Source organism: Bubalus kerabau, chromosome 14 (assembly GCF_029407905.1).
Source record: "Bubalus kerabau isolate K-KA32 ecotype Philippines breed swamp buffalo chromosome 14, PCC_UOA_SB_1v2, whole genome shotgun sequence".
In the NCBI taxonomy this organism is placed as follows: Eukaryota; Metazoa; Chordata; class Mammalia; order Artiodactyla; family Bovidae; genus Bubalus; species Bubalus kerabau.
Window position 1 is genome coordinate 23,483,994 of NC_073637.1, and position 25,937 is coordinate 23,509,930.

The following is a 25,937-nucleotide window of genomic DNA, read 5'->3' on the forward strand; positions in this document are numbered from 1 at the left end:
TTGCAACCAAAGGGGCCCTCTGCACTTGTGTTTCTGATGGACAAAGACGTGTGTGTGTTTCAGACACAAACAAACGTACGGACAGTTACGGGAGGGACAAAGGAGCTAAAAATGGAAGCAACGGCCAGTCCGGAGCCCCGTCTCCATGACACCAGCACAAACAGGGTAGAAGCCTTAAAAAAGCCGTGACCATACTGTGATGCATTGTTAAGCAAATCATGTTTTGCCTTCTCTGAAAGGATGGGGTTTCCTATCGTCTTATTTAGGTTTCTCATTTTTCCATTATTGTTTTTAAATGAAATGGATGAATTGCATCAGGGTGTGTTGTTTTCCAAACAAAGCCCCAAGCACCGACACGTTCTTCTCCCCACGAGGTTCATGCGGACTTTTTATTTAAGGTGGCAATACCATGGGCTTCCCTAGTGGCTCAGCTGGTAAAGAATCTGCCTGCAATGCGGGAGACCTGGGTTCGATCTCCGGGTTGGGAAGATCCCCTGGAGAAGTGGAAGGCTACCCACTCAGTATTATGGCCTAGAGAATTCCATGGACTGTATAGTCCATGGGGTCACAAAGAGTCAGATACAACTGAGCGACTTTCACTTCACCATATGCTCCAAATTCAAAAAAGGTCTCAGGATCCTAGTTATCAGTTCAGAAAATGAATATGAACAATATATATAGAGAGAGTATCATATTTCAATAATATGACCTCTCCTACAAATGCCTTTAATTCAAAGAAAAACAACACAGACTTTTTTCATATTTCAGTTTTAATAAAATTTACAGCTCAAATTAATGCAAATAAAAACAAATTCTGAATAGATGTATTAAATATTATTAAATTATAATTATAAAAGGGGACTTCATACATGATTATTCAACAAGCATGTTGTGAAAACTCATACCCAAAATATCATTTTTCTTTGGCATGATCAGACATAATTTACATAATTAAATATATAATTCATACATATATAGAATGTTAGCCATATAATAAAATAACATATATATAGCAAAAATAAAGTATAATAGCATAAGTTTTAATATTCTATTTGCAATATATGAATTGAACTTTGCATTCAACATTTTCAAATTTCTGTATACACGAAGATAAACCAGGGAAGATCTTGTCTTACGCTTGGACACAGATCACCAGCTATTTCTGAGAAGTTTCTTATTTCACTCATCTTAATACACCATGAAATTAGAAGTTTCATCTCTTTTTATGTTTAGTATGATCCCAGATACTTTTTTTCTTTCAAATTAGATTTACATTCTTAAGAAATGCCTGTGAGAGGGAAGAAGAAAAAATGTCATTTATGACCAGGTTTTTATCCTACTTACACATATGCATAGTTTTAATATAGCTATATTTTCTTTTGCTTAAAGAATCTGTGGACTCTTAATTTATAGTGTAACCCTGAGGGTGTACATTAAGGTGTGTGTGGAGCAGGCGAAGGGTTTATCCGTACTTTTAGAAAGTTCGTTTTTTTATTTATTTTTCAAATATGTTTCTTGTCCATACTGCACGGCTTGTAGGATCTTGGTTTCCCAACCAGGGATTGAACCACTGAAAGCACTGAGTCCTAACCACTGAACCACCAGGGAATTCCCTAGAAAGTTTAAATGATGACTTCCACCACTGAAGTTTTAATGAGACACCTGCATCAGCCAAAAAATGAACTTGGCATCACCTAAATGATGCAAAAATATTCCTAAAATGTATTAATCTGTAATACTCTAACATCTTGTTAACTCCTTGGAGACAAACCATCAGAGATGACTCCTGCAGAAGACCTCACTAAATCTCCAAACTCTGCAATTTCAAAGGGGCCTGTTTATCAGCTCTGTCCTCTATGAACCTTGTCCAAGGAGAATGTAAGTTTGCATTTAATATTTTAAATTATAATACTTGTTTCTTTGAGAACTTTTCCAGTTATTATGTTGCCTTTTGGACTTTATATAAACTTACTCATAAGAATTACTCATAAGCTCGATTTCTTAATCTAAAAAAGGGCAGCTTTTTAGTTCAGCAACTTTCAATATGCAGAATTGAGTGCCAATTATTATTATTAATTTATCATTGCTTTTAATATAAGAAAAGCAACAACAGTAGGTCAGAATTGTCTCAGTAAAGGTCACCACAAAACTATCAGATGGAGAAGTAAATTCCCATATAGTTATTTGAGATAGAATAAGTTATGATCAACCTAGACAGCATATTAAAAAGAAGAGACATTACTTTGCCAACAAAGGTCTGTCTAGTCAAGACTATGGTTTTTCCAATAGTCATGTATGGCTGTGAGAGTTGGACTATGAAAAAAGCTGAGTGCCAAAGAATTGATGCTTTTGAACTGTGGTGTTGGAGAAGACCCTTGAGAGTTCCTTGGACTGCAAGGAGATCAAACCAGTCCATCCTAAAGGAGATTAGTCCTGATTGTTCATTTGAAGGACTGATGTTGAAGCTGAAACTCCAATACTTTGGCCACCTGATGTGAAGAGCTGACTCATTTGAAAAGCCCCTGGTGCTAGGAAAGATTGAAGGTAGGAGAAGGGGACGACAGAGGATGAGATGGTTGGATGGCATCACCAACTCAATGGACATGAGTTTCAAGAGTTGGTGATGGACAGGGAGGCCTGGCGTGTTGCAGTCCATGGGGTCACAGAGTCAGACATGACTGAGTGACTGAACAAGTTATACTGGCCAGATTAAGATATTCACTGCTGCTGCTGCTAAGTCGTTTCAGTTGTGTCCAACTCTGTGCAACCCGAGACGGCAGCCCACCAGGCCCCCCCAGTCCCTGGGATTCTCCAGGCAAGAACACTGGAGTGGGTTGCCATTTCCTTCTCCAATGCATGAAAGTGAAAAGTGAAAGTGAAGTCGCTCAGTCGTGTCTGACTCTTAGCGACCCCATGGACTGCAGCCTACCAGGCTCCTCCGTCCATGGTATTTTCCAGGCAAGAGTACTGGAGTGGGGTGCCATTGCCTTCTCTGAAGATATTCACAGATACTTCTAGATTACAGATTCTCCAAGACTCAAAAGCTGAGGAGTCAGTGTCTTTAAAAGGACTTGTCCATGGTCCTGATACACTGACACCACCCCCCAACACACCCCCAAAATGTTGACTTTGTATTACACTGGAAAGAACAATAAAGATTAGAAAGATCTTTGCCCAGAAATGAATACCCTTCAGTCTTTCCCATAGATTCTATGAAAGTGAAAGTCGCTTAGTTGTGTCTGACTCTTTGCAACCCCATGGACTACATAGTCCATGGAATGCTCCAGGCCAGAATACTGCAGTGCGTAGCCATTTCCTTCTCTAAGGAATCTTCCCAACCCAGGGATCAAACCCAGGTCTCCCTAATTGCAGGCGGATTTTTTACCAGCTAAGCCACAAGGGAAGCCCTGGTGGGGCTTCTATAATTATAAACAAATGTTAGAATTTACATTTGATTTATTTAGGTCATACCAATACTTTATTGCTCTAGAGCTCCAAGGGTAATTTAGCCAGAATGAAAATTCTAACTTACCATTTCACTCTGGCAAAATATATACCAGAGCAGACAATGCCTACATGTTCATCATGTGTTTGATTATTTGCTTTTCCTTCTATTCTTCTAATACTGTGTCTCTTATCTTAACCTGTATTGTATAAATCAAAATTCTAGGGTCCTACTTTTATTATACTGTGTCTACTTTTAAATTATGACTGTATCTATTTTGACCAGTTTTTTTTTTTAAGGTAGACTTTTAAATAGTTTTGTTCATCTCATGTATATTTGCATGTGATATGAAATAACATCAAATTTGAAATATTTTTGAAAATCACTCAGGAACAGTAAGGTTGCCAAAAAATCTGTTTCTATTAATTCAATCATTGTTGAGGACATACTTTTTTATTAATTTAATACACCATTTAGGCCAGACCTTAACACTAAGTGGAAAATCCACAGATTAAGTTCATTAGGTGGTGCTAAAATCAGCTTCCTGGGGTTTTTTAATTGTTCAAAATTTCTTAAGAAATCAAGCTGTTAAACAGAAAAAGGAAAATTGATAAATACATACTCACACGTAGGTCTTCTCCGTTTGCGAGCACAGAGGACTCACTGCTAGTCTTTTTAACAATCTAGCACATCTTTTGTAATCTAGGGAAAACATTTAAAAGATAATTATGTGTATAGTTACTACAAACGTGGGAAAAGCTGTGTTAAATTATTGTCACTAGTACTTAGTAATGATAGCTATAATTTAATAAGCATCTAATAGAGCAAGGACTTATCTGGATTTTCTCTCTAATTCTCCTACTGATGTAAGCAGCTGGACGCTATTGCTGTCTTCACTGTAGAGATGAGAAAACAGCCTGAAAATGTTAAGAATCTCATAGCTAGAATTCAGCTTCATTCCAAAGCCCAAAGTTTCTCCACCAGGCTGAGCTACCACTTAATCATTCTGCCTAGATGTCAACAGGACTCGTCCTCCCTAGTCATCAAACGCAAGCATTTTTGAAAAACTTACAACTCTGACTCAACATCCTGGGTAAAATTAAATATCCCTCAAGATGACCAATTTAGTTTAAGAAAAAACTACAAAATGTTTAAAGTTCATTGTCTTTGAAAAGTAAGTTTAGACTGAGAAAGGAATTTAAAAACAGGCAACGAGTTACCATACTTAATCACGATTTAGATAAAGGAGAGCATTTAAATATTATGTTTAGAATTGCTACTCAGTTCAGTAACTTAAGTATCCAAAAAAACTCATTAGACAACCTTTAAAATACATGCTACCATTATTCAGGAAAAAATCTATTACTTGTTATATAAATGATGTGATATGAAACTATTTATTTTTTTAAAAACTTAAGAGGAAATTTTTACTTATACTTCATGGCCATTTTTTTTTCATTTATATGAGACTGCCTTATTTGTGCCAAGGGATTTTTAAAATGATAAAATGTTTAAATCCTGACAAATACCGTGGTCCTTAAGGAAATCTGGCTCTTTTCAGATTTGTCTGAAATAGTCCCAATTAGAATGTGGTTTCATTCCTTTACAGTGTCAACAGCACAAACACAAACATGTTAAGTGTGAGTACCATCAATATTATAAACAGCACGTCTTACAATATTTAGTCTATTATTTCCCACTCACAGACAGTTGAAGTTTAAGATTACATGCATCTACAGTTGGATAAAGTTTTTTGGGGGGCTGTGCCAGGTCTTAGTTGGGGCAGGATCTAGTTTCCCGACAAGGGATTGAGCCCCAGACCCCCTGCACTGGGAGCACGGGGTCTTAGCCCCTAGGACTAAGGAAATCCCAAAGAATTTTTTAAAAGAACGAAAACGACCCAAGCTACTTACAAGCTGGCGTCGAGCAGTCCCTGGTGTTGTGATACAGCCTGTGGAAATGTTTGCTGCACTCAGCTGAAAACGTGACTGGCCCTGTCGCACAGGGAAAGAACGCTTATGGTACACGTCGCTGTGTTTTCCAAACAAACTCCCTAGCACTTTCTGCATAGTGATGATATCCCTGGTTTACATCTTCCCATGCCCTTAAAAGACCTTGCCTAAGATCAAGTCTTCCCCCGACCCAGACTCTGGAGGAGGCAATGAGGTGTGTCTGTAAAAAACAATCAAAATTCACTCCACAGTGTCAACCACTCACATAAAAGAACCTTCAATTTCAGAAAAACTCTTCAGAATAATTAAGAGACAAAAGCTCCAGATAGGAGAGGGGGAAAATCTGCAGAGAGCAAATTAAGAGGACGTGAAGAATGAAAAAACAAATATCTCTGGTTTCTACTTTATGCTCTTCAGTTTTGTATTTAACAGGAATGAAGTTTCTATGCAGGGACATTTATTCCACTTTCTACTTAGATTGATTTGTGTCTTATAAGCGACAAGGACTACTGTAAAGTGGACAGGGTATTGAGACTTCCCTTATCTTTCCCCACAAACCAAGACAGTCCACACCAAAATTCATCCCTATGTCTGAAGTCTGCTTTTATGGAAGTAGTAGAAGGAGAGCCCAGAGTGCCGATAGAGAAAGTTGCTCAGTTGTGTCCAACTCTTTGTGACCCCATGGATTGTAGCCCACCAGGCTCCTCTGTCCATAGGATTCTCCAGGCAAGAACACTGGAGTGGGTTGCCATTTCCTTCTCCAGTGGATCTTCCCGACCCAGGGATGGAACTCGTATCTCCTGCATTGGCAGGCAGGTTCTTCACCACTAGGAAAAGACTAGGAATGGAGTGAAGGTGGGGTGCACAGTTCACAATGATTAGGTGACTTGCTAGAATGTGGGGCACAGGATAACTATAATGATTCACCAAGTTGCACGAACAGCCCAGGAGTGCCGTGGGAGAGGAAGCTACATGTACTGACCCGGTGACAATAGGCCATCAGGACGTCTGCTCTGCCCTGAGCGAAACACCTCCACTGTGCTGCTGGCCGGGCAACATGGCTAGACCCCTACTGTATCACGGAGAGCTCGTCACATGACTCCACCCACCGATCCAGCCATACTCTGTCCCCGGCCACACACACTCTTGCCTAAATGGCCCAGGTCCTGTCCCAGATCACACCATGTGTTCAAAGGATTCCTTCTGACCAGAATGCCTCTCTGGTAAGGGAAAATCCTACTCATCCTTAAAGCCCACCTGACACGTTGTGTCCCCGACAGCCGTTCCTCGTAGTCTTTGGCAAAACCATCCACTTCCTGTGTCTCCCTAAACTCTGCTTACACTTCTATCACTCACCCAGATCTGGTTTATATCGTAATAATACTAGGTAATGGGATTTGTCCACCTTCCTGACCCAACTGTGAGCCTCTCACAGACATCTATCTTCAAATCCTCACTCCTTCATGAAGTAATCTGCATACAGTCTTTTTATTTAATTGAACCACTGATAAAGTTCATGCTTACCTGTGAAATGCTTGATGAATTTATCTTTTAAGTTCAAATCTCTTGGGAATATTTCTGAAAATAAAAAAAGAAAAACTTTAAAATTTCTCCAATGTGTCTTCATTAAAAATAACATTAGAACCACTAATTCAAAAGAATAATTTAGTAATTTTAAATATTTGAAAATAGTGATTTAAAATTTTAAATATTTTGTAATATTTAACAATGCAAAATATTGATTATATTTTTTAAAGTAAAAAAAAATTAGGTGAAATTTTAATACATCGTTTAACCTGCTGCTGCTGCTGTTGCTGCTAAACCACCTCAGTCGTGTCTGACTTTGTGCAACCTCCTAGACGGAAGCCCACCAGGCTCCCCTGTCCCTGGGATTCTCCAGGCAAGAACACTGGAGTGGGTTGCCATTTCCTTCTCCAATGCATGAAAGTGAAAAGTGAAAGGAAGTCTCGCTCTGTCGTGTCCAACTCTTAGCGACCCCATGGACTGCAGCCTACCAGGCTCCATCGTCCGTGGGATTTTCCAGGCAAGAGTACTGGAGTGGGGTGCCATTGCCTTCTCCATCGTTTAACCTAGTAAGTCCATAATATAATCCTTTCAATGTGTAATCAATGTTTCCCAGGGGGCACTAGTGGTAAAGAACCCATGCCAATGCAGGAGATGTAAGAGATGCCAGTTCAATCCCTGGGTCAGGAGGATCCTCTGGAGAAGGGAATGGCATCCCACCCCAGTATTCTTGACTGGAGAATCACATGGACAGAGGAGCCTGGAGGGCTACAGTCCATGGGGTCAAAAAGAGTCATACATGACTGAAGTGACTCAGCACACATGCACGAAAGAAGGCGGTCTATGTTTTTTATACTAAATTTTCAAAATCTGAGATGTATTTACCACTCACAGCACATGTCAGTTTGGACCAACCACCCTGCAAGTGTTCAGCGGTCATAAGTACCCAGTGGCTACCATGCCGGACAGTGCAAGGATAGAAGTATCCTTCATTCCTCTGGTAGCTAATGACAATGGTATAAGAGATTCCATGTACAGATGGATTAAAAATAAAAAGATCCCTAGATAATGCATGAAAATTATCCTGGAGCAACTTGAATAACCTCTCATCTCATTCATCCAATTTATGAAAATTTCTAGTTTTTATTTAACCAAAACAGTTACCATCTGCCACCCTCATCAATTTTAAGTTTACAACAATATATTTTTAAAGGAACAGATTTGCATATTATGTATATAATGTTGGCAAGCTTATCTCTTGTTCCTACTTCTTATTTAAAAATGACCAGAGATCATGTGAAATAATAAAAAATCATAACACAGAACAACTAGAAAATAACAAAAAATGTGTTTTAGTGATTGCTTTTACCTGCATATAACTTAATATCTTACCAAAAAGATAATTTGCTCTGCCATGATCAATTCTATACAAAGCCATGTTGGTGGATCCTTAGTACCTTCTGAGGTGCTGAAGGGTGTTACTGTGTGCTTCAATCCACCATTTTTATGTACTTGAACTGAAATATTTGTTATATAGTTCCTTGAGTTACCATTTCCTTTAAAGAGATGACATGCTTATTCTGCTAAGTCACTTCAGTCCTGTCCTATTCTTTGAGATGCTATGGACTGTACCCACCAGGCTCCTCTGTCCATGGGATTCTCCAGGCAAGAATACTGGAGTGTGTTGCCATGCCCTCCTCCAGGGGATCTTCCTGGACCAGGGATAGAACCCCCGTCTCTTATGTCTCCAGTGTCGGTGAACAGTTTCTTTACCACTAGTGCCACCTGGGAAACCCCAAGTTTCTTCTCTTTCCCAATATATTGGGTTGGCCAAAAAGTTCATTTGGGGTTTCCTATACTAGCCAATGGAAAACCTCGAATGAACTTTTTGGCCAATTCAATATAAAAACAATTATACTTTCAAAAATAAGAACTAGATTTATTACATCAGGGCTGAAAGAATCACTGAGGGAAAATATAAGTGTTTAAAACAATTCATATGTAGTAGTAGCTCAGTTCCATGGATCTCTGGGAGTTGGTAAGAAATACAGGATTTCAGGCCCAGATCTAAGAGTCACTTTAAACGAGAACTCTTAGGAGAGTCACTTGCACGTTTGAGAGCTGTACTCTAGATCTTCCAAAAAAGACATAAAACATCTTGAATCCTCAGCACTGAGTTCCTTCATAATCAATATGATATAATATTACTAACTAATGCATTTGTCATTTGTGGTTAGTAGAAGACATGAGACAGAATTCTTTCCAGTAAAAATCTGCCATCGTTGGAGGGAGGGGTTGTTGATGGTGTTTTGAATTTTTATCACTTCCTTATATTCAGGTACAAACAGATGCTCCAAGCTCATCCCGAGTCATCTCCTGTCCTGTGTTAACATCAGTCATTTCTCCGAGGAGCCCCAGTTCCTCTTACAGAGCATGGTATCAGAACCAAAGTCTGGACACCAGGTGATGTACTTGCTGCTACTGGGACGTGGCTGCTCCCAGGCCCTCACAGCTGACAGTCCAAGGACACATGTGTGTCATATGTGTGGGTGCCCTGATTTTTAATACTTTGTTTCTTCAGTTGCTCAGTAGTGTCCTAATCTTTGTGATCCCATGGACTGCAGCCCACCAGGCTTCCCTGTCCTTCACTATCTCCAGAAGTTTGCTCACACTCATATCCATTGAGTGGTTGATGCCATCCAACCATCTCATCCTAGTGTCTTTTTATATAGTGGTTTTTAATATACCTAGTGTTTAAATTATTTAAAATTGTACCACAATACTTAATGGATGGAATCCCAGCTGAGCTATTTCAAATCCTAAAAGATGATGCTGTGAAAAGGCTCAATATGCCAGCAAATTTGAAAAATTCAGCAGTGGCCACAGGACTGGAAAAGGTCAATTTTCATTCCAATCCCAAAGAAAGGCAATGCCAAAGATATTCAAACTCATGCACAATTGCACTCATCTCACACCCTAGCAAAGTAATGCTCAAGATTCTCTAAGCTATGCTTCAATAGTACATGAACCGAGAACTTCCAGATGTTCAAGCTGGATTTAGAAAAGTCAGAGGAACCAGAGATCAAATTGCCGACATCCGTTGGATCATAGAAAAAGCAAGAGAATTTCAGAAAAACATCTACTTCTGCTTCATTGACTACAGCCTTTGACTGTGTGGATCACAACAAACTGTGGAAAATCTTAAAGAGATGGGAATACCAGACCACCTTACCTGCTTCCTGAGAAACCTGCATGCAGGTCAAGAAGCAGCAGTTAGAACTGGACATGGAACAACAGACTGGTTCCAAATTGGAAAAGGAGTACGTCAAGGCTGTATATTGTCACCTTGTTTATTTACCTTATATGCTGAGTACATGATGCAAAAAGCCGGAATGGATGAAGCCCAAGTTGGAATCAAGATTGCCAGGAGAAATATCAATAACCTCAGATATGCAGATGACACCACCCTTATGGCAGAAAGTGAAGAGGAACTAAAGAGCCTCTTGATGAAAGTGAAAGAGGAGAGTGAATAAGCTGGCTTAAAACTCAGCATTCAAAAAACAAAGATCATGATATCAGGTCCCATCACTTCATGGCAAACAGATGGGAAAACAATGGAAACAGTGACAGACTTTATTTCTGTGGGCTCCAAAATCACTGCTGATGGTGGCTGCAGCCATGAAATTAAAAGATGCTTGCTCTTTGGAAGAAAAGCTATGATAAACCTAGACAGCATATTAAAAAGCAGAGACATTACTTTGCTGATAAAGGTCCATATAGTCAAAGCTACGGTTTTTCCAGTAGTCATGTATGGATATGAGAGTTGGACTATAAAGAAAGCTGAGTGCCAAAGAATTGATGCTTTTTAACTGTGGTGTTGGAGAAGACTCTTAAGTGTCCCTTGGACTGCAAGGAGATCAAACCAGCCCATCCTAAAGGAAATCAGTCATGGGTGTTCATTGGAAGGACTGATGCTGAAGCTGAAACTCCAGGATTCTGGCCACCTGATGCAAAGAACTGACTCATTGGAAAAGACCCTGATCCTGGGAAAGACTGAAGGCAGGAGGAGAAGGGGGATGACAGAGGATGAGATGGTTGGATGGCATCACCGACTCGATGGACATGAGTTTAAGTAAGCTCTGGGAGTTAGTGATGGACAGGGAAGCCTGGCATGCTGCAATCCATGGGGTCGAAAAGAGTCAGACATGACTGAGCGATTGAACTGAACTGAACTTGATAGAATACGTTTTTGGGATGTACAGCATCTGTAATATTTCACTGATGATACTGCAAAGAATTTAGGATTCAGATTTGTTTTGTCTTAACAAGGAAACAGATGCAAAGACATCACAGAGGAAGAGGGCCTGTGAAAGGAGGTGAATTCTGACAGTCAGAGGCAAGAGAAGTGTGTTCCTGGGGCTGGCGGCAAGGCAGAGGCAGCAGCTGTCAGTCTGTGAGGAGCAGGACCAACCCATGCGACCTGAACCCTGTGAGAACCCCAGAAAGGAAGAGAGGGCAGGTCACAGGGGACTTAATGTCCTGCCATCAAGAGAAGTTAGGACTTCCCTGGAAAACCCAGAGAAACCGCTGCTTATCTGTGACAGGAGGAAATAGTCTGGTGCTACAAAGAATATTCATTTGTAATTGTTCATAAATGGCCTTTACATCCCTGCTATAAGCCTCATGCCAGCAAGGTTTTATACTAAAAAAAAAAAATAGTAACACAAATCTGGTTCCATCAGTCTGCAGAAGAATGTACTGTCACCTCTTGAAAAGGCAAAGCCTTTCTATCAAAACTCTCAAAAAGCCCCTCTTATACTTCTCTTTCCCATGTGTGTGCATGCATGCATGCATACTAAGTCGCTTCAGTCGTGTCCGACTCTTATACGACCCTATGGCCTATAGCCCGCCAGGCTCCTCTCTCCATGGGATTCTCCAGGCAAGAACACTGGAATAGGTTGCCATGCCCTCCTCCAGGGGATCTTCCTGACCCAGGGATCGAACCTTTGTCTCTTATGTCTCCTGCATTGGCAGGTGGGCTCTTTACCACTAGCACCACCTGTTACACATTGCACACCAATTCCTTCTCTGTCCCAAGTTCCTCCAAACTCCCTCTAGTCCCACAACTGCCCAATTTCTCAGTCAGCCAACCCTGTCTTTATTTCAGTAGAGGAGACCCCAGTGCTCCCCTTCTTCTGCAGAATTCTGGGCATGATGCTTTGCTCCATTCTGCTGGTGTGATGGTGGAACAGTGGAGAAGCCAGGATGCGAGTAATGAAAGCCCACCGTCTACTCTGAGGCCCCAGCAGGGGGCACTCCTGGCTCTAGGCAAACAGTCTGGCTTGAACCAGGGTGATTGATGGGCAGGACAAGACAAAGGCAGGACCAGACTGCAGAGACATTCCGGGTAGACAAGTCTAACACGAGTTCCTTCAGCACAAGAACCAGTCATGTTGGTTCGTTGTGTTCCCACACCCATCAAAGCACGTCCAGTGTGTGCTGAGCGGCTAAACGACAGCAAGACTGCCGCCCTGTGCTGCGACCTCTCAGGGGGTACACCCCCCAGGGGCGCCTCTGCTCCCAGCCTAGGCGGGCATCTCCACGTGCGCACAGGCTCCAGAGACACCTCTGAGGGGCTTCCTCCTCCTCCCCAACCCACCACCTACCCCCTCACTCCCACACACCCCCGCCTTCCTGCCCTGCGCGCGCCCTGCACCCCAGCGCCCGGTCAGTCCTCCTAGTCTTGGGCTTCTCATGTCTCCTGCTCTTTCACCCGCCATCCTCTCCACCTCGGTGTCCCCCGACGTTGGCTGCTACTTCTCCTTCCCCATCCACCCCTTCTACTCCATCACTCGTTGGGCAACTAAGTGGTCAGGATCCTGAGCGCCCAGAGCTGATTCGGGAGCCGTGGGCAGCGTTGGGGCGGGGAGAGGGGACTCAGCTAAGCATCCCCAACCAGCCCCCTCGCCAGCTCCGAAGGACGCAGAAGAGCGTCGAGGCTCCAGACGCCGGTGATCTAACTTTATCCCCAAACTCGGAGAGACCGGCACGAGGTCCTGCGAGGTGCTGACCTGTCCTCCGGCCTCTGCCTCTGGGACGCAAAGGCAGGTCCTCGGGCTGCGAGCCCGCACCCCCAAGGCCTCCCACACCGGGAAGGGGAGCTTCGGGCTGGTTCTTCTGCCAGATGGGTTTCTGGTCACTAAAGTCTCGGCTGCGGTACATCTAATAATCTCATGACCTCCTTCCCTGAGCGCCAGGTACCGGCACCGACGCCTATTCTCCGAGGTGCACCGTCAGGCCGCCCCAACCCAGCGCCGCTCGGGGCCGTAGGAGCCCCCCAGCCCCAGGCTCGGGGCGCGGGGCTACTCACCTGAGCTTCGAGAGGCCGCGGGGAGGGACGGCTTCGGCTCCTCGCCCGCGACGTGCGCGCCCCTGCTGCCCCCGGGCCTCCCCTGCGTCCCTCGCGGGGCCAGGACGAGCGCCAGCAGGAGCAGCGCCGGCACCGGGGCGCCTGGCCTCGCCAGTCGCATGAGCGCGCGGGAGCGGCCGGAGAGCAGGCGGGTGCCGGGCGGAGGGTCCGCTCCCAGAGGACAGACGGCGGGCGACACCTGCGTGCCTCGGGGAGGGACGCAGGGCGCGGACGCAGGACGAGGACTCGGGCTGCCTAGGGGAACAGGGCAAGTCCCAGAGCGCGGATGCTCAAGAGTACGCTCAGCCTCTCCGACGACCCAGCCTTGGCTCTGCGGGTGTCCGGGCTCCCCGCGCAAGGCCCACTCTGTCTACCGCCGCGTCCAGCCCACCCGGCTCGAGACAACCGGCAACTTCCCGTTCTGGACCGCGGAAAGCAGCGCGGGAGCGGCGTGCGGCGGCAGAGACGCGGCTCCCAGTCTGAAAGGTGTAGGTCCCCGGAGCTTGAGCCCCGCCCCCAGCCCCGCCCCCAGCCCGGAGCCCCGCCCGCTCCCCCGACCTGGGCCTGGGTTGGGAGGGGGTGGAGGACAGCGGCTCCTTCCCGCCCACCGCAGACCCCGGCCCTCGGCCCCGCTTGGTACCCCTTGCCGCCACCTAACCGTGCGCTCGGGAGAGCAGTCCGCCGGGGTGGTCTCCTTAAGACAAAGACCTCCTTTCCAGCCACTGGTGGATGCCCACGAGAGAGAATGAGATTAAGTCCAGCTGTTTTTATTAAAACAAAATGGGCATCTCTCATCAAGGCGCGTCCCGTGAATTACAGAGGTTCTAGACATTTCATTAGCCCTCTTTATTGCTTTATATTATGTATGTTAAAAAGTTTTGAAATCGCTGGCTAATTAGTTGATTGCTTATTGTCTCCTCAGATGCAAAGTGCACACAATTGGTGGAAGAGGGGAGGAGTAACATTAAACAGTCCTACAAAGACATCTTGTCACTCACAAATCCCCAAAAGTAATCCCAACTTTTTCAAGTGGTTTTTCTAAACTTGGTGTTGCCAAAATGTCCGGAAAATCGCGAAAACAAAGCAAGCCTTACAGTTCAGTTCAGTCCAGTTCAGTCGCTCAGTCGTGTCCGACTCTTTTCGACCCCATGAATCGCAGCACGCCAGGCCCCCCTGTCCATCACCAACTCCCGGAGTTCACCCAGACTCACTATAAAATCGTGGCTTTGAGTGAAACTCTTGATAGCAAAGTGTGTTTTCCGCGGGGCTGCATCTCTGGATGGGGAAGATCCCCTGGAGGAGGAAAGGGCAACCCACTCCAGTATTCTTGCCTGGAAAATCCCTTGGACAGAGGAGTCTGGTGGGCTACAGTCCACGGGGTGGCAAAGATTTGAACACGACTGAGTGACTGAGCAGGCATGCACACACGTGTTCCAGGTGACGACTGATGCTTCCTGTCACTTTACTAGTAAAGAGGCACAAGAATCTGGTATTTTCACAGCAAACACAGCAGCGAGAGAATCCACCGTGGGACACATGGCCAAAGGAGCTCAGTGAAAAAACAAAACAAAACAAAACAAAACAGGGTGTGGTCAGGCCCTGGTGAAGGGGAATAAACTCACAGCTCTACTCAAGGGAAATAAGACAACGTTAGCAGTGCAGAGACATTGACAGGTGTTAATATTGCAAAAAGTAATTTTAATCAGAAATACAAGTTGAGAATGACTGTGAAAATAGTGGGAAAACTACAGTGTGAAATGATGCTGGTGGAAGAACAGACACAGAACCAACAGTGAGACAGGGAACCCATCACCTATTTGTCAGTGAAAAATCACTCTCCAACCTTGTTCATCTTGTAGCTGAAAGTTTGTACCCTTTTCCCCAACCTGTCTCTATTTCCCCCAGCCCCCAACCCCTGGCAACCACTTTTCTACTCCCTGTTTTATGTGTTTGACTTTTAAAAAAATTCCACATGTAAGTGATATCATGCAATTTTATCTTTCTCTGCCTGGCTTATCTGACTTAGTGTAATGCCCTCCAGATCCATCTATGTTGTCATAAACGACAGGGTTTCCTGCTTTTTCATCTTCCTTATCCATTCATCTGTTGTTGATGGACACTTAGGAGGCTCCAGATCTTGGCTATTGTGATTAATGCTGCAGTGAATATGGCAGTGCAGACCTGTCTTTGAGATACAGCTTCATTTCCTTTGAGGGTAAACCCAGAAGCAAGACTGCTGGGTCACATGGTAGTTCCGTTTTCCATGCTGGCTGCACTTATTTTGAACCAACTGTGAACCAACGGTGCACAAGGATTCCCTTTTCTTCATATCCTCACCGAGGCTATTTATTGCCTTTCTTCCCTGATAGCTCAGTTGGTAAAGAATCCGCCTGCAATGCAGGAGACCCCGGTTCGATTCCTGGGTTGGGAAGATCCCATGGAGAAGGGAAAGGCTACCCATTCCAGTATTCTGGCCTAGATAATTCCATGAACTGTATAGTCCATGGCATCACAAAGAGTCGGACACAACTGAGCAACTTGCACTCACTCTATCACAGCCATACTCACAGCTGTGAGATGATCTCTCACTGTGGTTGTGATGTTAAAATTTTCCCTGATGATCAACAACGAGCATCTTTTCATGTATGTGCTGACCATTTGTATGTCTTCTTTGAAAAATGTCTATTCAGTTCCTCTGCCCATTTTTAAATCAGGTTGTTTGGGGAGCAGGGGGCCTTGGTATTGAATCATGTGAATTTTTAATGCATTTTGAATATTAACCCCTTACCAGATACATAGTTTGCAAGTGTTTTCTCCCATTCAGTAGATTGCCTTTTCATTTGGGGAGTGGTTTCCTTTGCTGTGCAGAACTTTTATATTTATGTAGTCCCATTTGCTTAATTTCCTATTTTGTTGCACTTCCTTTTGGTGTCAAATCTAAAAAATCATTGCAAAGACCAACGTCAAGAGATTTTTTGCTATGCTTTCTTTTAGGAGTTTTATGCTTCCAGATCTTACATTCAGGTCTTTAATCCATTTTGAATTGATTTTTGTATATGGTGTAAGATGGTAATCTAATTTTATTCTTTTTGAACATGGCTGTCCAGTTTTCCCAACACTAATTATTGGAGAGAACATCCTTTCCCTAGTGTATATTTTTTGCCTCTTTACCATAAATTAACTGACCACATATTACTAACGACCCTTTATTTATAGGTTCTCTATTCTGTTTCATTGGCTTGTGTGTCTGTTTTTCTGTCAGCATACACTGTTCTGATGACTACAGCTCTGTAATCAAGTTTTACATCACATCAGGAAATGCGATGCTTCCATTTTGTTTTCCTTTCTTTATCTTGTTTTGGCTATTCATGTTCTCAAACACTTTTAAAAGATAGATTTCTAAAGGCACTAGTTGTCCAGTGGTTAGGACTCAGAACTTTCACTGCCAAGGGCCCAGGTTCAATCTCTAGTTAGGGATCTAGTTAGTAAGATCCCACCTGCAAGCCATACACTATGACCAAAATGAAAGAAAAAAGATTAAGTAAAAGGCACAATTGAAAAACTCATTGCTACACTTTCCCAAAATGATCAATAATGTAAACTTAAAATCGTCATCTCTGTATGTATTTTGTACCTTCTTTTATAACAAGGTTGTTTTTTTGACCAAAGTGAATAGAAGTCCTACTTCAGGTCAGCTGAGATTACTGATTCAGGGTTGTCTGTTAGAAATTCAGGACCTCAATTCAGTTTTGAATTCAGGGAACACAAAAATCTGGGAGAACTTCCAAGACAAAGCATGTCATGGAGTTTGTGGACCCAGTGAAGTGAAAGTCACTAAGTCATATCTAACTCTTTGCAATCCCATAGACTATACAGTCCATGGAATTCTCTAGGCCAGAATACTGGAGTGGGTAGCCTATCCTTTACCAGAAAATCTTCCCAACCCAGGAATCGAACCGGGGTCTCCTGCATTGTGGGTGATTCTTTACCAGCTGAGCTACTAGGGAAGCCTTATGGACCCAAGCCCCTTCCTATAGAAACAAAAGCTTTCAAGCTCATTTCTCTCTAGAACTAGGTGTATTACATTTCACACTCACCTTTCTCTTAACTATAATCCCTTATACAACTCAATTTCTTTCATAACTTTTTTTCCTGCCTATGTTAATGGAATTCTGTACACACACATACTCTAGACTTTAAGACTGTTACATAATATTTTACTGTCTGACTTGACCTAAACTTCATTCAATATAAATATAGTTTGAATTGAGTAACAGACAGCAAATTCTGTAAATATGATGGAAGTATGCTCCTGCAATGCAGGAGACCCAGGTTTGATCCCTGGCTTGGGAAAATCCCCTGGAGAAGGGAATGGCAATTCAATCTAGTATTCTTGCCTGGAAGATTCCTTGGACAGTGGAGCCTGGTGGGCTACAGTCCATGGGGTTGGAAAGAATCAGACACGACTGAGCGACTAACACATACACACTTTTCTTTTTATCTACCAACCCTTCAGAGTTTTTGCTGTGGTTCATGCAATTATATAGCGGGACAAGGGAGAGAAAAAGGAGAATATCAGTAAGGTGATTTATACCAAATGAATAAGAGGCATATTTATGACTAAATTTCCTATAACAAACTGGTTTTGTGACAACATACAGTTTCTATCAACCATTTCAGCAATGTTTATAATTAACCAGCTTTGGCATTAATGAGTTACATTATGGACAAAGACTCTCCTTCAGTTCAGTTCAGTCGCTCAGTTGTGTCCGACTCTTTGCGACCCCATGGACTGCAGCACGCCAGGCTTCCCTGTCCATCACCAACTTCCGGAGTTTGCTCACACTCATGTCCATTGAGTCAGTGATGCCATCCAACCATCTCATCCTCTGTTATCCCCTTCTCCTCCCTCCTTATCGCTACACAAAATATCAGGAAAGTAAGACAAAGAATCCATAGCCTGTGATAAATGTGACAGCAATCTCATTTACCATCACCGAGTCAGATGAGCAGACAGGTAACACCAGGCTTTTTGTCCACCTGCTGAGTGGCAAGTATTCCATATTTCTTATCATCTTTGGAACAAAAAACAACTTACAGCCTAGCACATAGCACAGCAACAAAATAAAGAAAAGACGTATAGGTCTAGGGATATTGGAAAACTGCTTTCTCTCTGTGATTTCTCTCAGGTCTCTCTACATACCTTGCCCATACATACCTTTATTTTTATTATTATTAATTATTTGTTGCGCTCACTCTCTGTTGCTCCACACAAACATTCTCTAATGGCTACTCTTCCTTGCAGTGTGCGGGCTTCTCAATGCTGTGGCTTCCTAGTTGCAGAGCACAGGTTCTATGTGTGTGGGCTTCAGTAGTTGTAGGTCCTGGGCTCTAGAGCACAGGCTTAGTAGCTGTGGCACATGGGCTTTGTTGCTGCATGGCATGTGGGATCTTCCCAGACCAGAAATCGAACCATGTCCCCTGCATTGCAAGGTGGATTCTTAACCACTGGACCCCCATGGAAGTCCCCATACATACCTTTAAAATCAAGGCAAGGCTAGAAGAGAATTATCCAGTATATTGGTACCATGTGATATTCCTGGGTGATATAGGCTTCCTGACTGCCCACAAATGGTCTCCACTGAAGGAGGCAACAGAGTGGACCTCACAAGATGCTGCTTTGAGGACATACAAACACATGTGACCATGCTGTCCTAAGTGGCCACCACTCTGGATACATGGGGCTCTTTAAAGATGTTACTAAATGATGTCAGAACTATGAAAAGCTTAATTTGTGTGCCTCCTCTCACAAGTGTTTAGTCTGAGCCACCTTTATGTCACTTTTATGATTCTGAATCAGCTAAGTGGCATACTTAAATAAAGTGGGAGGACAAAGATAGTACTTATAATTCTCTAGCAAGAGCATCGTCATGAGCTCTGTTCATACTTTTGAGCTGAGATACACAGGTACAAAGACACAGAAACAAATTGCGATGCTCTTAGGCGAACATTTGAAGCATTACAAATTCTGAAACTGTATATGTCCTGTGCTGCGTGCACATAAACCATCCAAGTGATTGGGGATAATTCAAACCAAGTAAAAGATTGGAATTTGAAAACATTTAATAAACTTTTATAATGTGCAGTGTTACACAGAGCAAAATGAATTACAAGACAGCGCTCTGATCGTGAAGGAGCAACAACATAGTATCTGTTAGTCTGGACTTGAAGCAATAAACATTAGTCACGGGTCACGCATGGTACCAGCAGGGAGTAGCTGCAGTTAACTCAAGTAAAACTTCATTGGTGGAACAGTGGATAAGACTCTACCAGCCAGTGTGGGAAGACAGGTCCGATCCCTGATCTGGGAAGATCCCACATACCTCAGAGCAGCTAAGCCCCGAGGGCCACAACTACTGAGCCTGTGTTCTAGGGCCTAGGAGTGACAACTACCGAGCCTACACACCGTAGGCTCAGCCCATACACAGTAGGCTCAGCCCACATGCCCTAGGGCCCATAATCTGCAACTAGAGAAGCCGGAACACTGCAGCAAAGAGCAGCCCCCACGTGCCACAACTAGAGAAACCCCGTGCAGCAACAGAGACCCAGTGCGACCAAAAAAAAAAAAAATTTTTTTTAAACTGTTAGAGCTTAAAAAAAAAAAAAAAGAAGTAGACTAGAAGATAGAGTCTAATGTGGCATTTCTAGGAAATGGGCATCTCAGGGAATCTACCTGGATGTATATCCCAGCTCTACACTTCATAGCTGGGTGACCTTTAGGGTACCTCACTCTCTCCAAGCCTCTGGTTCCTCCCTGCATAACAGGAACAACCCACTCACACTCACCCACCCACAATTAAGCTCAATTTAATTTTAGTCTCCTTTAAAATAAATACAAATGTAGAAATCCCAGGATGGCCAGAGGCCAGCTGCCATGCGATCCTGTAGTTCAGCAAGAACAATTTTCAGTCCTCTGCTGGCGATGTGAACGATGTTTTCATTTCTTTGGATGAGACTGATCTCCTTTTGAGGAAGTGGCCATAGCAGGCTCTTGACTGCAAATAATGTCTGCTGGGCTTCCCAGGTGGCTCAGACACTAAAGAATCTGCCTGCAATGTGAGAGACCCAGGTTCAATCCCTGGGCCTGGAAGATGCCCTGGAGAAGGAAATGGCAACCCACTTCAGTATTCTTGCCTGGGAAATCCTATGGACGGGAACCATGGTGGGCTACAGTCAACGGGGTCAAAAAGGGTCGGAAACAACTGAGCGGCTGACACTTTACAGAAGGGAGAGGTTGGTTCCTCTCCTTAAGATTTCTCAATTAACTCTCAAACCTGTGTGTTAGAAATGCCACTGACATGTGAGGCTGACGGCTGTCTTGGGCACACTGGACCTGGAGCCCCTCTTCAGACCCCGTGTAAAGCTTCCTCTGTGTGTGTGTCATTTTTGTGTGGACCACCTACCACCACCATCTCAGCCAGTGACAAGCTAAATTCAGTTCAGTTCAGTTCAGTCGCTCAGTCGTGTCCAACTCTTTGCAACCCCATGAATTGCAGCATGCCAGACCTCCCTGTCCATCACCAACTCCCAGAGTTCACCCAAACTCATGTGCATTGAGTCGGTGATGCCATCCAGCCATCTCTCCCTCTGTCATCCCCTTCTCCTCCTGCCCCCAATCCCTCCCAGCATCAAAGTCTTTTCCAATGAGTCAGCTCTTCGCATGAGGTGGCCAAAGTACTGGAGCTTCAGCTTTAGCATCATTCCTTCCAAAGAACACCCAGGACTGATGTCATTTAGAATGGACTGGTTGGATCTCCTTGCAGTCCAAGGGACTCTCAAGAGTCTTCTACAACACCACAGTTCAAAAACATCAATTCTTCAGCGCTCAGCTTTCTTCACAGTCCAACTCTCACATCCATACATGACCACTGGAAAAACCATAGCCTTGACTAGACAGAACTTTGTTGGCAAAGTAATGCCTCTGCTTTTGAATATGCTATCTAGGTTGGTCATAACTTTCCTTCCAAGGAGTAAGCGTCTTTTAATTTCATGGCTGCAGTCACCATCTGCAGTGATTTTGGAGCCCAAAAAAATAAAGTCTGACACTGTTTCCACTGTTTCCCCATCTATTTCCCATGAAGTGATGGGACCAGATGCCATGATCTTCGTTTTCTGAATGTTGAGCTTTAAGCCAACTTTTTCACTCTCCTCTTTCACTTTCATTAACAGGCTTTTTCGGAGAAGGCAATGGCATCCCACTCCAGTACTCTTACCTGGAAAATCCCATGGATGGAGGAGCCTGGCAGGCTGCAGTCATGGGGTCGCTAAGAGTTGGACACGACTGAGCGACTTCACTTTCATTTTTCACTTTCATGCATTGGAGAAGGAAATGGCAACCCACTCCAGTGTTCTTGCCTGGAGAATCCCAGGGACGAGGGAGCCTGGTGGGCTGCCGTCTATGGGGTCGTACAGAGTCGGACACGGCTGAAGCAACTTAGCAGCAGCAGCAGCAGCAACAGGCTTTTTAGTTCCTCTTCACTTTCTGCCATAAGGGTGGTCTCATCTGCATATCTGAGGTTATTGATATTTCTCCCGGCAATCTTGATTCCAGCTTGTGCTTCTTCCAGCCCAGCATTTCTCATGATGTACTCTGCATATAAGTTAAATAAGCAGACAAGCTAAATTAGTCCCTTCCAATTCTCCTCCTGGGACCTCATGTTGCATTGAAACAGGTGAGCAGTCAGCTGTCTTGCATATAGTATCTTTTAAACCATATCTTCAATTTTTCCAGCCTGAAGACAGGGCATTTACTTTTTACTCCCCTGGTTACTCTGAATGGAGCTCAATACATATTTGGGGGTGGGCTGATTGGAGCAAGTGAGAAAGATCAACAGGATTCCTCCCAGTCTGTTTCTGTGCAGGACGAGGTTAGAATGGGCAGCTTATTCACCATTAGGTGGCAGTGGTGACTTAATTTCTGGACAGATGATTAGACCAGAAAGGCAACAAATTGCCAAAAATGCCTGATTTCACTTTTCATCCCTTTATTGTGTTTTCCTTCAGCCTCCAAGGCCCTCCCTGGCTCTCTGAGCTCTCTATGCCGCTTCCACAACAGTTGTAGTTGAAGGAGCTCCCTCTGCTAGAATTCTCTGTCTCGACTCTTCCAACTCTGGGGTTTCTCCGAAATCATGTCCATCGGGGCTTCAGTGGTGGCTGAGACAGTAAAGAAACTGCCTGCAATGAGGGAGACTGGGTTTGATCCCTGGGTCAGGAAGAACCCCTGGAGAAGGGAATGGCAACCCACTCCAGTATTCTTGCCTGGGAAATCCCGTGGACAGAGGAGCCTGGTGGGCTACAGTCCATAGAGTCGCAAAGAGTCAAACACAGCTGAGCGACTAACACGTCACACTTTCACATTCATAGAGGCCATAAACTGGAAGAGGTCTCTGAAATCAAGATACAGGGGAGCAATTTTATTTCAACCAAAAGATTTCATATAAATTCTCTTTGTTATTACAAGTCATAAACAAACTCATTGATTGTCATCCTTAGCAATGGAGATTCATTCTTGTTACTTGAGTCTCCTGAAGAAAATACTACCTTCTATTTAAATTAAAATACTTAAAAATGACAAGAACAATGGGGGAAATGACTTTTACTGCCTCAAAGGACTATTAATTTACTTGCTGTTTCTAGTTTTATTCTGTTTCTCAGCAGAAAGAATACTCATTTACCTTAAAAAACCTGAAAAATATTATTTGTGGTATATAGATAGAAATATTATTTATAGCTTTAAATAAACCATTCACGGGATGGTTTATTTCTTATGAATGGACTCAGTGCCACCAGTTAAATTAATGAATGTTTTCTGAGTGAGGTCGATGGTTGGGCTGAGAACATGCTTAGGGGAAAATCTCCAGCCCTCCGGGGATGCTGTGCTCGTTAAACCTACTGTAAAAGTTTGTTTAAAGTTCCATCTTCTATCTTCTTAAGCAGTCTTAACTATAAAACCAATCCAAACCCTTTAAGGAAAAAAGGGACCTTATGTATCTGCTAATCTCCATGTAAATCTCACAAGGGTGATTAATATGATTACTTAAACCCAACTGTCCCCAAAAGGGGTTTTTGACAGTTTTACGAGGGAATTAGTTACTCTCTATTTTACAGCCAGTCTTGTCCTCCCAGCTGCTCAGTGTCTTTCTGGGGTGTCTGCGGGCTGGTCCTTCCCTCCCAGCCCGGGGCCAGAACCTGAGCTGAAAGTCCCCCACAGAGGACACCTTCACCCCAGCCTCATCTCCTTCACAGGTAAATCCCAAGGTCATGCCATGGACATCTCACCTGAGAAGAATTTCCTTCTCTGCTCTGCTTCTCGTCTGTAATTCTCTGGGCAGATAAAACATGTATGGAGTGAGGATAGTGCTTCTGTCCCTTGAGCTGTGTTACTGCTGAGTAGCCGTATTCCTTTCATCGCCTTGGACAGGTGTTCCTGCATCTCTCGCCCTGCCCGGAAGCCCCAGCACTGAGGGTTGAGACATTCATTCCTCTGATCTGTTCAGACATCACTTTCAGAGTAAAGATTTACACATTTTCAACTCTGTCCTGAGTGGTAGTAACTTTTTCCCTCTCTGGAGCAATCCAAACATCAGGTTGATAAGCCCTAGGAAATTCATATACACTACAGACAAGAAGCATTGTTTCAGGTTTTCAGGATGATGGCTATGGCAGCCTCTGATAGCTTATGATTTTATACAACTCTATGGATGCTTTTGAACTGTGGTGTTTGAGAAGACTCTTGAGGGTGCCTTGGACTACAAGGAGATCAGACCAGTCAGTCCTAAAGGAAATCAACCCTGAATATTCATTGGAAGGACTGATGCTGAAGCTGAAGCTCCAATACTTTGGCCACCTGATGTGAAAAGTGGACTAATTGGAAAAGACCCTGATGCTGGGAAAAATTGAGGACAGGAGGAGAAGGGGGCGACGGAGGATGAGATGGTTGGATGGCATCACCAACTCAATGGACATGAATTTGAGCAAATTGCAGGAGATAGTGAAGGACAGAGGAGACTGGTCTGCTGCAGTCCATGAGGTCACAAAGAGTTGGACATGACTGAGCCACTGAACAACAACATTGATGATTAATAATAGGCTTGAATTTTAGAACACTGGAGCCAAGCAAATGTTTGAATTCATGCTTTGTATCCAAATCACAATGGAAAAACTTATATGCTATTCAAAGAAATCATCTATTAAATTTTGACTTTCCGAGGAAGTGGCCTGCTAATGAAGAGAATAGATTTTAAGTCATTCATTGCAGGAAGAACTCTGTCAAATATCTATTGCAAGAATAAAATCTGGAGAGTTGAAAAAATTACATGTTTGTATTAGATTTTTCATACATTATTCCTCAGGTCAAAGAGATTTGAATTTAGATGTAGGATAAAGAGACTTGCTGCACTCTGCATGTAAATAGTAGCCAAATTCAAAGAAACAAGGTGAATTTCATATGCTTTTTTGGTGCCCTAATTATTAAACCAATTGCCACCTCTGTAACCGGTACTCATCGATATCAAGCAGACGAGAGGAAACAGCATCGTAAATTTGGTTACCCATCATGGAAACACCACACTCACTTTGGCAAGATGGTGATTGTTGTTTTCAGTGGGACCATCCCTGACAATTCTGAGACTGTGCCTAGTCTCACCTTCTGCCGCTAGGAAACACGTCCAGGCATATTTTACAGGAGCAGATGGTCAGTAATAATATTCGTTTCCTAAGTGTGTCAGTCAAAATCTAAATGTCCTTTCACTTATCTGTGCCCTTATTGTACCATTAGAGGAGTTTAGACTGCTCAGTTAGGGCTAGGGTTAGGGCTTGGGTGTGAAATCACCATCATTGAAAGCACCTCTCAGTCATGGGATATTGTTTCCATTGCTAATTCCTGAGCTTTTTATTTTTTCTGACATCGTCAGCAATTTGTGTTGAGGCCTTTTTGTACCTCCAGATTAACATACCTCAGAATGTCAATAATGTTAATAAGGCCTTTTTTATAAATTGATCTTCAGGCGTTTAGAAGAAATTAGAATTTTAAAAAAAAACACCAGTCTTAGAACTAAATATAATCTTCTTGTATGAAAATATCATTCAACTGTGATGTTATCCTTGTACACTAGATGTTTAGCCATTATTACTACTACCATTACAACTAAGCCCATGCGCTACAGCTACAGAAGCCCGCGCACCCTAGAACTTGTGCTCCAAAACAAGAAAGCGGCCCACTCGCTGAAACTACGGAAAAGCGCTCGCAGCAACAGAGACCCAGCACAGCCAGAAATAATAAAAATAATAAATAAAATTACTTTAAAAAAGAACTTTAGACTTAAACATATGGTAATTTAAAAATTGCTCGTGAACAACACAGGACATGTAGAAAACGGACGTTCCTTGGATGCGTTCAGTGTTAGCCTTGCACACACACAGCCTGCTTTGGCCACAGAAGATAAGCGCAGGCGTCTGTGATGTTTAAACTCAGGGACCCCTTTCTGGAGGTGCGGCCCATGGCCACAGTGAGCTGGACCATAGGAAAAGTGAAAGAAAGTGAAGTCGC

At 43.4% G+C, this 25,937-nt stretch overlaps 1 protein-coding gene across 2 annotated transcripts; it reads right to left on the bottom strand.

Annotated features, from left to right (window-relative positions):
• Positions 1-753: 753 nt before the first annotated feature.
• ALKAL1 (ALK and LTK ligand 1) lies at positions 754-13,805 on the bottom strand. Of its 2 annotated transcripts, none has more exons than XM_055546841.1 (5): positions 13,292-13,805; positions 6,922-6,975; positions 5,359-5,439; positions 4,068-4,147; positions 754-1,288 (listed from the first exon to the last, which is right to left on the bottom strand). In XM_055546841.1, exons 1-4 carry the CDS (start codon positions 13,449-13,451, stop codon positions 4,068-4,070), a joined length of 375 nt encoding a protein of 124 aa, XP_055402816.1. In that variant the 5' UTR covers positions 13,452-13,805; the 3' UTR covers positions 754-1,288. The 2 variants fall into 2 exon arrangements, with proteins under 2 accessions (XP_055402816.1, XP_055402815.1); XM_055546840.1 differs by having other exon boundaries at positions 756-1,288; positions 4,072-4,147.
• Between the last annotated feature and the right edge of the window lie 12,132 nt (positions 13,806-25,937).